The sequence below is a fragment of the Columba livia genome, chromosome 2 (genome assembly GCF_036013475.1).
Source record: "Columba livia isolate bColLiv1 breed racing homer chromosome 2, bColLiv1.pat.W.v2, whole genome shotgun sequence".
Classification (NCBI taxonomy): Eukaryota; Metazoa; Chordata; class Aves; order Columbiformes; family Columbidae; genus Columba; species Columba livia.
In genome coordinates this window covers 94926715-94940289 of record NC_088603.1, presented here as the reverse complement: position 1 = coordinate 94940289, position 13575 = coordinate 94926715, and the positions used below count along the sequence as shown (strand labels likewise).

Genomic DNA, 13575 nt, shown 5'->3' with positions numbered 1-13575 from the left:
GCTGGTTTGTTTTTAAATGCACTTTTCAAAGTTGTGTTGTGCACTGAGGGTTGCAGGGTCTGGATGTATGGGGTGTGTTTATCATTATTTTTTACTTGTTTTGAGTGGTTTCAGGGGCACTTTTTAGGGAATCTATTCAGAGACATGACCCACAGCTGGATTACCGTGCCTATCTCCTTCTGGTGGTGCTCTAGAAACTTAACTACTGAAAAACCTGATCAAACCGAAAGAAATAATTCTGCTTCTCTATCGCGATAACTTTGTTCGTGCTCCCCCTCCTTTGGGGGCGGGCCTGGGCCTTTTGGCCCCGCCCCCAACGCCCTCAGTCCCGCCCCAGTGCGGGGGCGGGGCTGCCGTTAAGCCCCTCCCACCATGCGTCGCGCCGCGAGGCGGAGCCGCGGCCTCGGTCTGCTCGCCGGAGAAGATGGCGGCGGCCGGGCTGGGCGCGGCGCGGAAGCAGGTGCGGCAGGAGGAGCTGCGGCGCCTCATGCGGGAGAAGCAGCGGCAGAACGCGGGGAAGAAGCGGATCGAGTCGCCCTTCGCCAAATATCCTCGGCAGTGGGCTGCCTGGACCTCGCCTCGGGGGCCGGCCCGGCGCGGTGGGGGCGGGGTGGGGGTGTGGCGGGGGTCCCAGCCGCAGCGTTCCGCTTCCCTTAACGGCGCCCGCCACGTACAACAGCCTGGGCCATCTGAGCTGCAGCCTCTGCAACGCGCCCGTGAAGAGCGAGCTGCTGTGGCAGACACACGTCCTGGGCAAGCAGCACCGCGAGGTGAGCGGCCGCCGGGCGGGTGCTGGGGGGCCGCGGCTCTGGGGGTCCGGGCTGCCCGGCGGCTGGGGGCGCGGGTGTGGGCTCGGCGCTGCTCGGGTGGTTGTTGTTCGGAAGTGACCGGGCACCACGTGAGGAGGGGAGGGGCGAGGGGAGGTCCTTAGCGGACGCGGGAATTTGCTCCTTTTTGGGGTGCGTGCGCTAATAGAATCATACCATGTCGAGTTGGAAGCGACTCACGAGGATCATCGAGTCCAACTCCTGTCCCTGCATGTGACAACCCCACAGTTCACACCGTGTGTCTGAGGGCTTGTCCAGTCTCTTCTTGAACACTGTCAGGCTTGGGGCCGTGACACCTCCCTGGGGAGCCTGTTCCAGTGCTCCACCACCCTCTGGGGGAAGAACCTTCTCCTCATGTCCAACCTAAACCTCCCCTGGCACATCTTCCTGACATTGCCTCGGGTTTTGATGTTGGTTGCCAGAGAGATGCTAGTTAACACTTGAGCATCTGCCAGGAGAGGTAAGCGTAAAAACAAGCCTGATTATTTTGCTTTCTTAAAACTGATGCTCCGATTGAAAGGCCAGCACTTCAGGGAATTGTCTGTGTCTTTCAAGGGGTTTGCTCTTGAGATGGAGCTGTTTTCCCACATTAGTGACAGTTTTTAAGTGTCACTTGTCTGCAGCTTGGGCTTCTAAACCCTCCTTCGGATTGCTTTGTTACCTGCGTGTTACCAAGTGACAGTTTATATGTATCTAAGAAAAATATGCTTTTTTTTCCTTTCTTAATAATTTAGCAGTAAAAATAAATAATTTGTGGAATTTCAGGGATCTTGTAACTTGGATGCAGTTTTACAAGTACTGAGGAAAAGGCCAAAAGAACTGAGAGGGACTTAGTCCATTACATGCATTCTTAGTAGGCAGTTGTGGCAAGGCACAGTGATGAGTCTTTAATACACTGCTGTGTTTTAATTTGAAAACACTTTATATTCCAGGACTTTAGGATGAGTTTGGGCTTCCTGCTCTTTCCCTCAGTGTCTTACCACTGTAAACGTGACTGATCTTAGTCTTTCCTTTCTCACTCGTACAGCCTCCCTTGTGCAAGTGTCAGTTCCTCTGCTCCCATATCACAACACTCAGGAGGCTGACAGGGTCACTGGGCTTAGTTTCGATATCCATGATCTCTATTTCAGTTATCCTGTTCTAGGATGATATTAGCTCACTTTAATAAACTGTTCTGAAAGTGCTAAATTTTAAGCTGAAATCCAGAAGTTCTTGCTAGGAAAGCTCCTGATTTTGTACTTCTTTACAGAGAGTTGCAGAATTAAAAGGCACAAAGCAGACGGCAACTGCTCCAGCTGCTGGCACATCATCTCATCCTGTCAAGAGAAAAACCGTTGATTCAGAAAATACAGAGTTAAAGAGAGTAAAAGGTAAGGAGAGAAAAATACTTATCAAGCACTTGCCAGAATCTAGCCATTTTACATCTTGAATGATTTTGTTTTGTTTTCATGGCAGTGGGTGTAAATACACAAGGCTGTCAAGTTAATTTCAGCCTGTTGCTGCTGAAAAGGGAAAAAGTCTGTCTTGCTCTTTATCTCAAGTTCACTGATCAGGAGAAAACTGTGCTTTTGGTAGTGTACCTAGTTTTCTTCTGGGTTATTGTGTTAAGTCATGGAGCTGTGGGCTTGATCTAAACAGAACCAGAAACAGTGTAAGTTAAACAGTAGAAGCACTTGCCAAGAAGCGGTGTTATTCTTTTTCAGTGGCATCAAGTTGCTGGTTTACCTCGAACCATGCAGGAAAGTTCATGCTAAAGCAAAGACAGTTATATTTTCCCTTGGTACTACTAAGCATGTAAATATATGAAATATATGAAAGTGTGCCTTTGTGAACCTGTTGCTGTAGTAGGAGTCTGTCTGAGGGATATTTCTTTTAAAAGCATGGATTGTAAGAAGTGACTCTTGGCTGTTTTACAGGTACGGAAGAAAAGCCACACACATCTGCAGCTGGGTAAGTAGATCTTATTATATATGAGCTTTTTGTAGCTGTACCAACTGTTGCATTCTCACCTTGTTCTTCTGAATCTCTTCCTTCTTAGCCAAGGGTAAAGATTCAGAGAATCAGCAGATCCCTGCTTCTGCTCATTTTCTAATGTGGGTGTATATTCCTGAACATGGCAGCATCTTCTTCAGTGCAGATGAGAGAATCATGATATTAACTCTAGAGTCTCTGACAAAACAGGAATTCTTTTGCTATCACTATCAGACTTCTAAGGATTAGGACTTGGTGGTATTATGCAGTGTGCTAGATTGAAAATAACTGGATTTTGGCATGCACCCTAGTCTTTAATGCTATCATACTGCAGAAGAGATGGTAGCCTGAAATTAAGAGAAATTTTAAATGTATATTTCAATGTACATTCAAATTATATTTATTCACAAAAACTATGAACAGATGTCATCAACAGATCTTTATTATGATGTTTCTGTCAATTAAAATTCATGTAAATGCATATCATGCAGTTGAACTCTCACAAATATGGAAGTGTATTTGACTTCAGGGGATTGAGTTGAGCGTCTTACTGCCACTGAAGATTTCTGACGGTATTTGGACATCTTTGTGGGATTGACAGATGTCACACAAGGCCTGCAGGTCTCCTGTACACTTCTTCACGGGATAAACTATTATTATTGTTATCTTTCGTTGGTGTTATGTTCTGTTACCTTGACAGTAGAAGACACTTTGAGAAATTTTGAGTGTGTGTGCAAAGTTAACAGTTGAGAAGTTTGTTCATTAGTAAACAGATTGGTATGATTGTTTTAAAATATAACCTGGGAAGATATTTGGCTTAGAGATCTGCAGCTGTTCTAAGCAAATGTGGGTTTTCTCATTGCTGAGCTTGTGTAGCTCTTCTAAGCTGCAGTTCTGAGTAGCAGTAGGTACCCAAAATAAATAGTTGTGTTATACATGAAGGTTAATCCGGGTTTACGTGACGTTAGTGTGACTGATGAACTGTGAATCTTTTATGTAATGTGTTCGCAGCAGGTACACTGATGTAAATAACTTTGAATATGCAAATAGAATTACCTAAGCTACCATTCATCCAAATGCACTTTGTTATGGGGTATTTCACTTATTGTTTCTGATACTGAATATTCGGATGCAAAAATGGAACTGAAATGTGTTTTCAGAATTAACCTGAGCATTTCTGGGGAACTTCAAACAAAAGCAACAAGTGTGTGCTGCCTTCAGGTAGTGGTTGTGTTGTTTGCTGCACAGTTGAGGGTATTGCACAATATCCAGAAGATCGTATTGCTCACAGGTTGAATAGGCTTCAGGTGCTAGACTGTAACTGATTTTTGTGAAGTCTGAAATAGTTGTGTTGTGTGTTCTTTACTAGGCTACCAGCAGATTTTTTTGATGAAACAGAGCAAAATAGTGCAAGCAAACAGCTTTCAAAGGGTCCAGGTCCCAGTTTATTATCAGGAAATTACGACGACGATGATGATGATGATGAAGAAGAGGAGGAACAAGATCAATCAAACAAATCTTCTGTTATGCAGAAAACTGAAATTCCACCTCCAACTCAAGAAGTAATACCTAATTCTTTGCCTGCAGGTAATGCTGGCCGAAATAGTGATTCCGTAAGGAGAAGCTATGTTTTAACTGATGATGGAAGGATTTTAATTTGTTTTTCTAATTATTGCTCTTAGCTGGTTAGAGTGTGTAATATTAGAAGTAGAAAAAGGAGATTCTTTGCTAGTTTGTTATTGTGTGGAGTTTTCTCAGCATGCTTATTGATTTTGTAGAATCATAGAATCGTTTAGGTTGGAAAAGACTTTTAAGATCATTGAGTTCACTGATTATCTAGCACTGCCAAGTCCACCTCTAAACCATGTCCCTAAATCCCACATCTGTGTCTTTTAAGCACCTCCAGGGATAGTGACTCAACCGCTTCCCTGGGCAGCCTGTTCCAATGCCTGACAGCCCTTTCAGTGGAGAAATTTTTCCTAATACCTAATCTGAACCTCTAGGTTATAGTTGTTTGAGGCTGTCTAGTGAAATAATGTCTGGCTGTTCTTCCCTTGATTCAGTAAGGTGTTAATTGAAATACCTGTCTAGTCAGAATTCTATAAAGAAGCTTGAACAGTTGTTCCTTTTGTTCATAGGCTTTTGTCCTTTTCTTACAGACTTCTTTGATAGCAAAACTACAGCTGCTCCTATAGTTTCCCATTCAGGATCCATACAGAAGGCAGAGATACAAGAGAAGATAGTGGAAAGGTAAGCAGTCAAATAAAATGTTGGTCGATTTGGGAATTGAAAATAAATGTTACTCTTCTGGGAAATACAGGCTCTGATCACTAAGAGATCTGTCATACTGTTAATTTGTATTTTGAATATTTTTAATAAATTTCAGCCTCTAGCATTATTTCAGACAGGTGTTTTGTGCCCTAGGGGCAGGATAAGAGATGGAGCAATGCCGCACAGTGTCTATTAAACTTCTCTAGTTGCAAATTTTAAGGTAGGATACTTGGGAAGCTTAATGTCAACCACTGCTTTTAACCATTTGCTTGTTCTGTAGTAATGGTCCAGCGCTTTTGAGCTCGAACACATTTTTATACAGTGGTTTAGACTTTCAAAAATAGAGACTGTGCTGTTAAAATACTGGGTGCTCAGCACACTGGAAAGGATAATTTAAGAAGCCTAAACTGTAGTTCTTGTTTCTACAGTGAGATTGAAACCTGTCTGTGCAGTTCCTTGTAAGTTAGGTAAGACTAAACTGAAGAAACAAGTTTTGATGTTTGTAGGTAAAACTCAGGGTGTAAAAAAAACTTGTTCTATTTCTAGGTCCTTTTATAAAAGATAATAGGTTTTATTACTGACAATTTTTAACTCTACAAGAAAGCAGGTTGTAAAATGTTAACGTGGGATAATAGTTATCAAACATTTCAGGAGAGAAAATACTGCTGAAGCTTTGCCAGAAGGTTTCTTTGATGATCCTGAAGTGGATGCAAAAGTAAGTGATCTGCTCTTTTAATCCTGCTAGATTTATGTCTGCACATTGTAATGATTTTCTCAGTAGTAAGGATGCTTTTCCAGGTATTCATACCAGAATATAAGAAAATGACTGAGCTGTTTACAGTACAATTGACTATTTCAGTTGGAAGGGACCTACAACAATTGTCAACTCTAACTGCATGAGCAATTCAAGGCTGGCCAAAAGCTAAAGCATGTTGTTAAGGGCATTGTCCAAATGCCTCTTAAACACAACAGGCTTAAGGTCCATCAACCACCGCTCTAGGAAGCCTGTTCCAGTGTTTGACCACCCTCTTGGTAACCAAGTGCTTCCTACTATGCGGTCTAAGCTTCCTCTGGTGCAGCTTTGTACTGTTCATTCTGTATTCTAATTAGAAAACATGAAGAAATGACAGAGGCAGGCAGGAAAAGTTTAAGTCATCTCTCAGGAGGTAGTTTTGATTGTGGTTCTTTTGTGGCTCTTAGAGAAAGCCAAGGAAATGTTATTTGTTAGTTAAAATGCTGGACTGAGATTTGGACAATCAACCTGTTACTTTTATATCTTTGAGTCATCCCAGTAAAAGCATTTCACCTAATCTGTATATCCAGTTCTCTCATGCCCTTTGAGCGATTCTGTTGAAAAGTGTTAAGAGTACTGTGTGACTGATACTATACATCCTGTTAGAATGAAAACAGCTGGATTATGGTATACATTGTAATCTCCAGTACTGGCATACAACAGCAGTGAACTTGGTCATCAGCTTTCTTGGCTTTTACTACTATGGGCTTTTTTGATGCTCAGAAAATAAATGTGGGCGTTCAATGTGTTTCTCAAAGTCTTTTCTATTTTTCTTGACTATATTTCCCTGTTGTTAACACCACGGAATGCTGCTGGTGTATTTAAATTGGTCAAGCTATGAATTCTGATTTGGAGGTCTCCAAATAAGGCTTCTTTATGTTTGGTTAGTCCCACTGTCCCAATTACAAAATTAGGTGGCTCTTATTTTCTCTGGCAAGATTCTTTTGGCACCACTCATGCCCACATGTTGGCACATGTGAATAGTTTTGAGTAATGACATTTTGAATATTGAAATACGTTGCTGAAAAAGCCACAGTTTGTTTTTTTTTTCATGTGACTATTGGAATGTTAAATGTATGAAATACCTGGTTTCACCATGAGCTGGGAAGCTCACACAAAGCGGGAATGCCTACCAGGCAAAGGAGAATCTGCTCGTATCTGTGAGGACACTGGTTAGTGATCTTTGTTCTGGTTATCACATCAGCTGATAACATGTACACGTTCCAATAAGCTGTTCCTTGAATTGCTTGCAGGTGCTCTTTTTAATCAGCCCTTTCTAAGTGTAGCAAATATGCAGGGGAAGGAAAGTGTGACATTGTTTATATTGAAATGGCTGTGGTGATTCTGTGTTGGACTCATACACAAAATAATTCTTTTCAGAATAAATTGCATTTGAAAGGGGGATTGTGGGCTTGAAAAATGTTGGTTCTTTACATCAGGAATTTATAAAGCGTATAAATTCTGAATTAGATACATATTTCAAGAAAAAAATAATATCTTTAGTGTTTAAATTTATTGTAAGAAATACAAATAATTACGAATTACAAAAGACAACCACAATGCGTAATAACACAGTACGTACACATATGATAGAAATAATCACAGAACAGAAGAGTGAAATGATGCCTATTACTTCCCAGTATGTAGTTTGTTTGGAAGTTTCTAATTTATTCTATAAACTTAATTCATACTACTGGATTTTGTATAATAATTCAGGAACAAAACATACCAAGCTCTTGTCTTTACCATGATAATGACTGATGTGTTACCAAAAGAGAGAAATGAATAAAGGAAAAATAAAACTAATGCACAAGGATGGTGCCATGAATTATTCTGTTCAAACTGCCTAGTTCTCCTAGGTATATAATTTCCACCCAGTCCAGAACCAGGCATAATCTGTCATCTAACATACGCCACATCTTCCAGTCTTGAATTGTGGAAGTTTTGGTTACACAGGTAGATTATCTTGTTTATTTGCTTGTATTAAAAGCACAGTCTGGTTTCAATTACCTTTATTGTAGTTCTGAAACACATTCTTACAGTTACTACTTTTTCAGTCCTTGCCTTAGTAATTTATGCCATCTACCACAGAAAAAAAAGCTCTGCCTGTCATTAAAACTGGTATGTAGCTGTACTATTTCTTCTGTTAGCCAACAAAATTAGACTAGATTTGAAATATAGTCAGACTATTTAGCACCAGTCAGACTAGTGACTGAATCTTTTAATATTTTATGTTATGCCAAAGGCATTTGGCTTCCGAGATAGCTACTATATACGACTAAACAGGCAACTTACAGAAGAATTTAAAAGTAGCCACCTGATGCAGTGCAATTACAAACCATCAAATTAAGAGATATAGTCACTTTTGTTACTCCAGCCATTCCACACGATCCATTCTTAGTCAATTATTCCTTAATGCTACAGTCAAGGATGTTGTTTTAATCCAGTAGAGTCAGATTTTTCCTCCAAAACCGTTGTGCAGCTGTGCTCGTTACTTCAGTTGAAGTATGTCAACCAGACTTTTCTGAGAACACAGCGTAATTCATCCTATTTCTCCAGGTGTTTTACAGTGCCCCAAAGAGTTACTAGACATAAATTGTTAATAATCCATTTTTTTCATGCTCCTTAGGTGCGAAAAGTCGATGCTCCAAAGGATCAGATGGACAAAGAATGGGATGAATTTCAAAAGGCAATGCGACAGGTCAACACAGTAAGTAATGGAATCCATTTTTATTGATTCTAAATACTATACACAATAAAGAAAACAACAGTTTCATGCAGCTCTGCAGAATGACCGACATCTGCATTTGTCAGCTGTTTGTTGCAATGCAGTGTGTGGTTAAATGCACTTTATAAATGAGCAAAGGCTTCCTTCTATTTTCCACTTAGGGGGAATTAAGTCAAAAAACTTTTTATCAGGATCCGGTCATCAATATATATCTAATTAAATGTGTTAAATTCTATTTAAATAAGATAGTATATACCTCAGACCAGCATCCTGTATCTGAACAGGACACGATTGTGGGGTCTTCTTTAGATGAGATATATTCGTATTTTAACCTTGAAAAACACCACCCGTTTGTCTGTCTTTTTCAAAAATAATCTATAAAGTGTAGGTAACCCGGGTTTTATGGCTAATTTAAATGTACTGGAAGGGAAACCCCAGATTTGGGAAAGTGCCAGAAGATTTTGTGTATGAGACATAAGCTGGCTACAGTTTTTCTGTACTTTAATTTTTTACTGTTCAGCATTACATGGAAAGTCTTCCTGGAACAGGGTTTTATCTGCCCTTTTGTACAGTATGAAGCTGTCACTAAAGATACCTGGTATTCTCAAGCTTACTCTAGAGTATTTGCTACTGTTTAATTTCAATTGTAAATAATTGCTCATATGTCAACTTCTAAGAAAAATGGCGCAAACAAATGTATCATTGCTCATTTTAAAGCGGTCAGCACTATAAACAGAGCGAATGTTCGTCCAAAAGCAGTGGTGGATACATTTTGCTAGCATTAGCCATTCAGATAATTCTTCAGCTTAGAAGGAATCTTCTCAGTTATGCGTGGACCATTGATTGCATAGCATCTCCCAGACATTCAGATTTGAGAAAGTATATGCTGAAAAAAATAACAGGTTAGAAACACTTCGGGATCTAGTGGGAATATTTAACCAATACTTTCAATAAGGGTGTGTAATTAAGTCCCAAGAGTGGGATGTAGCTCCTATTTCAACCTCAGACTTTGGATGCATGTAGCTTGTCTCTGCTCAGTTTCAAATAGTAGTGTATTGAAAAATTCAAAAGGTTAACCCCAAAGCAGCCAAACTAGTTTCAGTTTTAATGAAAACCATTTCCATTTCAAATTAAACCAGATCAGGGCTTTTTTTCTGTATTTGCCTCCAGAGTCTTTTGTGAAGGTGGGAGTATACACGTAGGAGATTCACACTGATTTGAGGTAGAGGGGAGGGAGGACACAGACATCAAAAAGGAGCAACAGTGGGATTCAGGATGAAGGTGAATTTTCTTAGAACTTTTCTGGTTTAGGTTTCAGAAGCTATAGTGGCAGAAGAGGATGAGGAGGGACGACTAGATCGTCAGATTGGAGAAATTGATGAGCAGATGTAAGTAGATCAATTTTTTCTTCAAACTTTCTGTTCTCCAGCAGTAATGAGTCGCTATTTGACTAGAGTGATAAAAACATTTTTGATTTTAATCTTCTATTGTACTGCATTTCATTAATCACCTAAATATTTGAAGGACAGGCTCCCTCAAATTGCCAAGTGATTCCTAATAACATGAATTTTGGTGCAAAACTATGTAATTCTTTACAAAGTGAGAATGCACTAGAATCACTGAAAGTACAGCAAGCAGGCACAGACAAAATAAAGCAAGAGAAGGAAAATTCTTCGAACGAACTGACTGCTTACTCCTTTCCAATGTCTAAATTTGTATTTCTTTGTTAATTCTGATTGGTGTAGAATTTATGAGAACATTTTTAAAAAACAAAGTCTGATACTCTGCACTGCAGGTAAAATTTTGATAACAAGATTTGTATTTTGACCCTCCATTCACTGTAATGAAAATGTCCTGTTCTATAACTAAATCTCCTTGTGTGTAATACAAATTTGCCTAAAGGTTTTGTTGAATGATGCACTTCATTACATTAAGTGGGGTTTTTTTGTTTTGCTGAACTGCTAACTGTAGTGGTTGGATAAGCATTAGTTTAAACTCTTAAGTAACCTGAAATGCACCATAATGGAACAGATTTTTACCATTATTACGTAGCTGAATGCATTGATGAACAGTTATTATGGCAATGGTAGCGATTGAAAAGAAAAAGATGAATTCTGATTTTAACGAACTTTGCAACAAAAAGAAGACACCAAAAATTAAAGCAGCACTTAAGCCATCTGGACAGATTTACATGCTACGGATAATCAGCATCTAATAACAATAGTGTTGGGTCCAAACTGAGCTTTGGTAGCACAGGAATGACTTGAACAATGTTCATCTGATTTTGTTGAGGGCTTGAACTAAACCTGGCTGTCTTTCAGCATTCATTTTTCCCAGTAGCTTAGGTACGTAAAATCAAATTCAGAAATTTGTAGAGAATTTCAAGTTTGTTACCAACTTTTCCCCCAAATGAAAGTTCCAAATAGATTTTTAAAGACTGTTCTTATAGCTTTGTTTTCTGAGTGTATTTAAATGCAGGCTGTTTTGAACTCAGTCCAAAATCAAATTAATTCAGTGGCCTTCATGTTTTCCTTAGCCTTCAAATCTTCAACTGTGACTGCCTATAAGTAACCGTATTGCAGATGTGCAAGGGGAGACAGGAGTTGACTCTTCCTAGCAAACAGGAATGAAAGAAGCAGAGGTGTATTTAAATCAGGCTGATATTTCTTGGCATTTTCAACAAAATACCCTGCTAAAATGGCTAGAATAATGGATGTAAAACATACTTAAAGGACAGAACTTTTTAAATAAATGGAAAACTGAAACTTGTGGATTGTATTTACTTACAATGTTCTGTTGTAGCACACAGTGCACATAAAGAGTCTGGACACTTGTGCTGCTTTTTTATTTTGAGAGATGCCACTACTGAGATATCAAAATTGATAGCCAGTTGATATCTCACATTTCTGCCATACATGAAAACCATAATTAGAGCAAAGAATGGTCTCTCTTCTTGTGGGGAAATGGATATTGGTTCTGTGCTTTTTAAAAACAATTATTTGTGGTGGTGTTGCAGTTGTTCAATATTTGAATTAGATCTCATTGCTAGAGAACTGACGGCACCTCTCCTTTCCTCCGGTCTGTTTCCACTTGATTACCACAGAGAAGGTGCACTTGCATATCGAAAGTTTATTTTTTAACTGATGGGAAGCTGTGGGGCTATTTTAATTCAAAATTCGAGAAGGAAAATCCAGCACTGTAGAAAATCCAAGCGATGTGGAAAGGCCACAAGTGTTAATAGGTGCTTTACTTTTCAACAGTGAATGTTATCGCCGTGTTGAGCTTTTGCGTAACCGCCAGGATCTGATGAAGGAGAAGCTGAAGGAAGCCATGAGAATAAGAGCAGCGCAAGAGAAAGAGGATGAAGCTGTTGGTAGCGAAGATGAAGAGGAATTGCAGGATTTGCTGTCTCAAGACTGGAGGGTGAAAGGGGCTTTGTTGTAGCATTTCTGCAACGTGGTTGATATTCTCTTTTTCCGTGATGTTACTTCCATTGTTAGAAGTGAGATGCTTTTGTTAAATATTTATTTAAAGAGGATCGTGAGATGTTAAAGAGCCAAGTGTATTAACAAAATGATCTTTGTAGATCTACAATGGTAAATTACTTGCTGTAAAAACTGTATATTGCAAATGTTTTCTGAGTGCACCTTTCCTATTAAAATTACTGGTTTCCTACCAGAGGTATTTTAGTGGGATTAATAAGGGACTGAAGAATCTCTAAGGTTTTAGAAATATTAGATGTATTTGGTAATTTTGAGACCTGGGTTACTGTGTATAGAAGTAAAGGACTTGCAAAAGTAGTAGTATATGGAATTTTCCCAGATTGGGGGGTTAGGGAAAGGAAAATATTATGCATTTATGTTACCTTAAGATTTACAAGTGCTCTTCCACCCTTTGCCCCAACTCCCAATAAAATGTATACATTTTTTTCAGGATCTGTTACAGATTCTCTGTGTATGTAAGGACCAAGCTCAGAAATGCTGAGCTACAGCTTCTCCTCAGTGTATATTCTGTGATGTCCCATAGGCAGTGCTGAGTATTTTTCTTTATAGTATCTTGTTTTGCTTAGTACAGCCATAGCATAGTGTACCTCACATTTCTTGAGCCAGAGAGATGAAAACAGAATGCTTACATATTTGCAGAACTAAATGGAAGGGGGAGAAAATGCCAGAAAGGAGGTTACTGAGCTGGAAACTGATGAGGTAAAATAATTTATCTAGCTGCAAATACTGGAAATTTGCTATTATCTTAGGCACAGAGAGCATCCAAAACTGATTTTTGTTCTGATAAACACAGATGAAGCAAAATCAAGAACCAACAAACTTGGCAAGATGGACATGGAAAGCAGAACTACCTTGAGCGTTGGTAAGTATCTTTTCTTTTTTAAAGGAAGCATGTATCTTTTTTACTTTCGCAAATATTAAACCATTTCAGATTTCCTGAGGACTTTTGAAAACATAGGAGAATTATGTGGTTTAATTTTTATCGAAAAGTAAAATAGTGAAGAAATAGCTTAACATTTTCCTTTTTTCTCAAGATTCTAGTTTTGAAACAAGTTAGTGAAGCTTTAAAGGGAGAAAAGCTTTGTTCTCTTGAGATCATTCTAGATACTTGCCTCAAAGATGTTTATTAACTAAGCAGTAAAGAGAAAAACTAAAGCTAGATATTTGATTTGCCCATTTTGGAAGAAAGAATTGATATGGTGGGAGCCCTTTCTGTATCGGAAGATGCTTTTTTACCCCTCCTGGTTTCCATGGTCCTTGGGTTCAGCTCTTTATATTCATAAAGCTATCAAAATTCAAGCCATGGTCCTTAGCAGTTTGGTGCATCCATTTATTCCTGCTCACACACATTGGTTTACAGCTGTTGCTTTTTGGTTGATTTAATAACTGTAAGGATAAGTAGCTGTTGCTGCTAAAATGTTTGACATAACACCGCAGTCTTACATGAATTAGTACTGCTGTTGAGATAGCTAGAGAGAGTAT

General features: G+C 39.3%; 2 protein-coding genes across 16 annotated transcripts in view; one reads left to right on the top strand and one right to left on the bottom strand.

Moving 5' to 3' along the window:
- The first annotated feature begins 313 nt into the window (after window positions 1-313).
- ZNF830 (zinc finger protein 830) lies at window positions 314-12525 on the top strand. Its single transcript, XM_065052895.1, has 10 exons — window positions 314-546; window positions 671-770; window positions 2077-2197; window positions 2744-2777; window positions 4168-4385; window positions 4958-5048; window positions 5721-5784; window positions 8492-8572; window positions 9902-9978; window positions 11851-12525. Exons 1-10 carry the CDS (start codon window positions 425-427, stop codon window positions 12032-12034), a joined length of 1092 nt encoding a protein of 363 aa, XP_064908967.1. The 5' UTR covers window positions 314-424; the 3' UTR covers window positions 12035-12525.
- The window catches only part of LOC102098626 (poly(rC)-binding protein 3), a 524682-nt gene continuing 518463 nt past the window's right edge, over window positions 7357-13575 (bottom strand). For all 15 annotated transcript variants that reach the window (XM_065052890.1, XM_065052871.1, XM_065052891.1 and 12 more), the window contains one exon: window positions 7357-9476. In XM_065052890.1, coding sequence (XP_064908962.1) covers window positions 9456-9476 — 21 coding nt within the window. In that variant the 3' untranslated portion in view covers window positions 7357-9455. The remainder of the gene's footprint in view (window positions 9477-13575) is intronic.

What these genes read in the sequence shown, in the direction of transcription:
- ZNF830 (XM_065052895.1), top strand. Translation starts at nt 425, where the DNA reads ATGGCGGCGGCCGGGCTGGGCGCGGCGCGGAAGCAGGTGCGGCAGGAG. An exon ending in CCACACACATCTGCAGCTGG is followed by an intron (nt 2,778 to 4,167) that starts GTAAGTAGATCT and finishes GTTCTTTACTAG; the next exon opens with GCTACCAGCAGATTTTTTTG. An exon ending in CAAGAGAAGATAGTGGAAAG is followed by an intron (nt 5,049 to 5,720) that starts GTAAGCAGTCAA and finishes CAAACATTTCAG; the next exon opens with GAGAGAAAATACTGCTGAAG.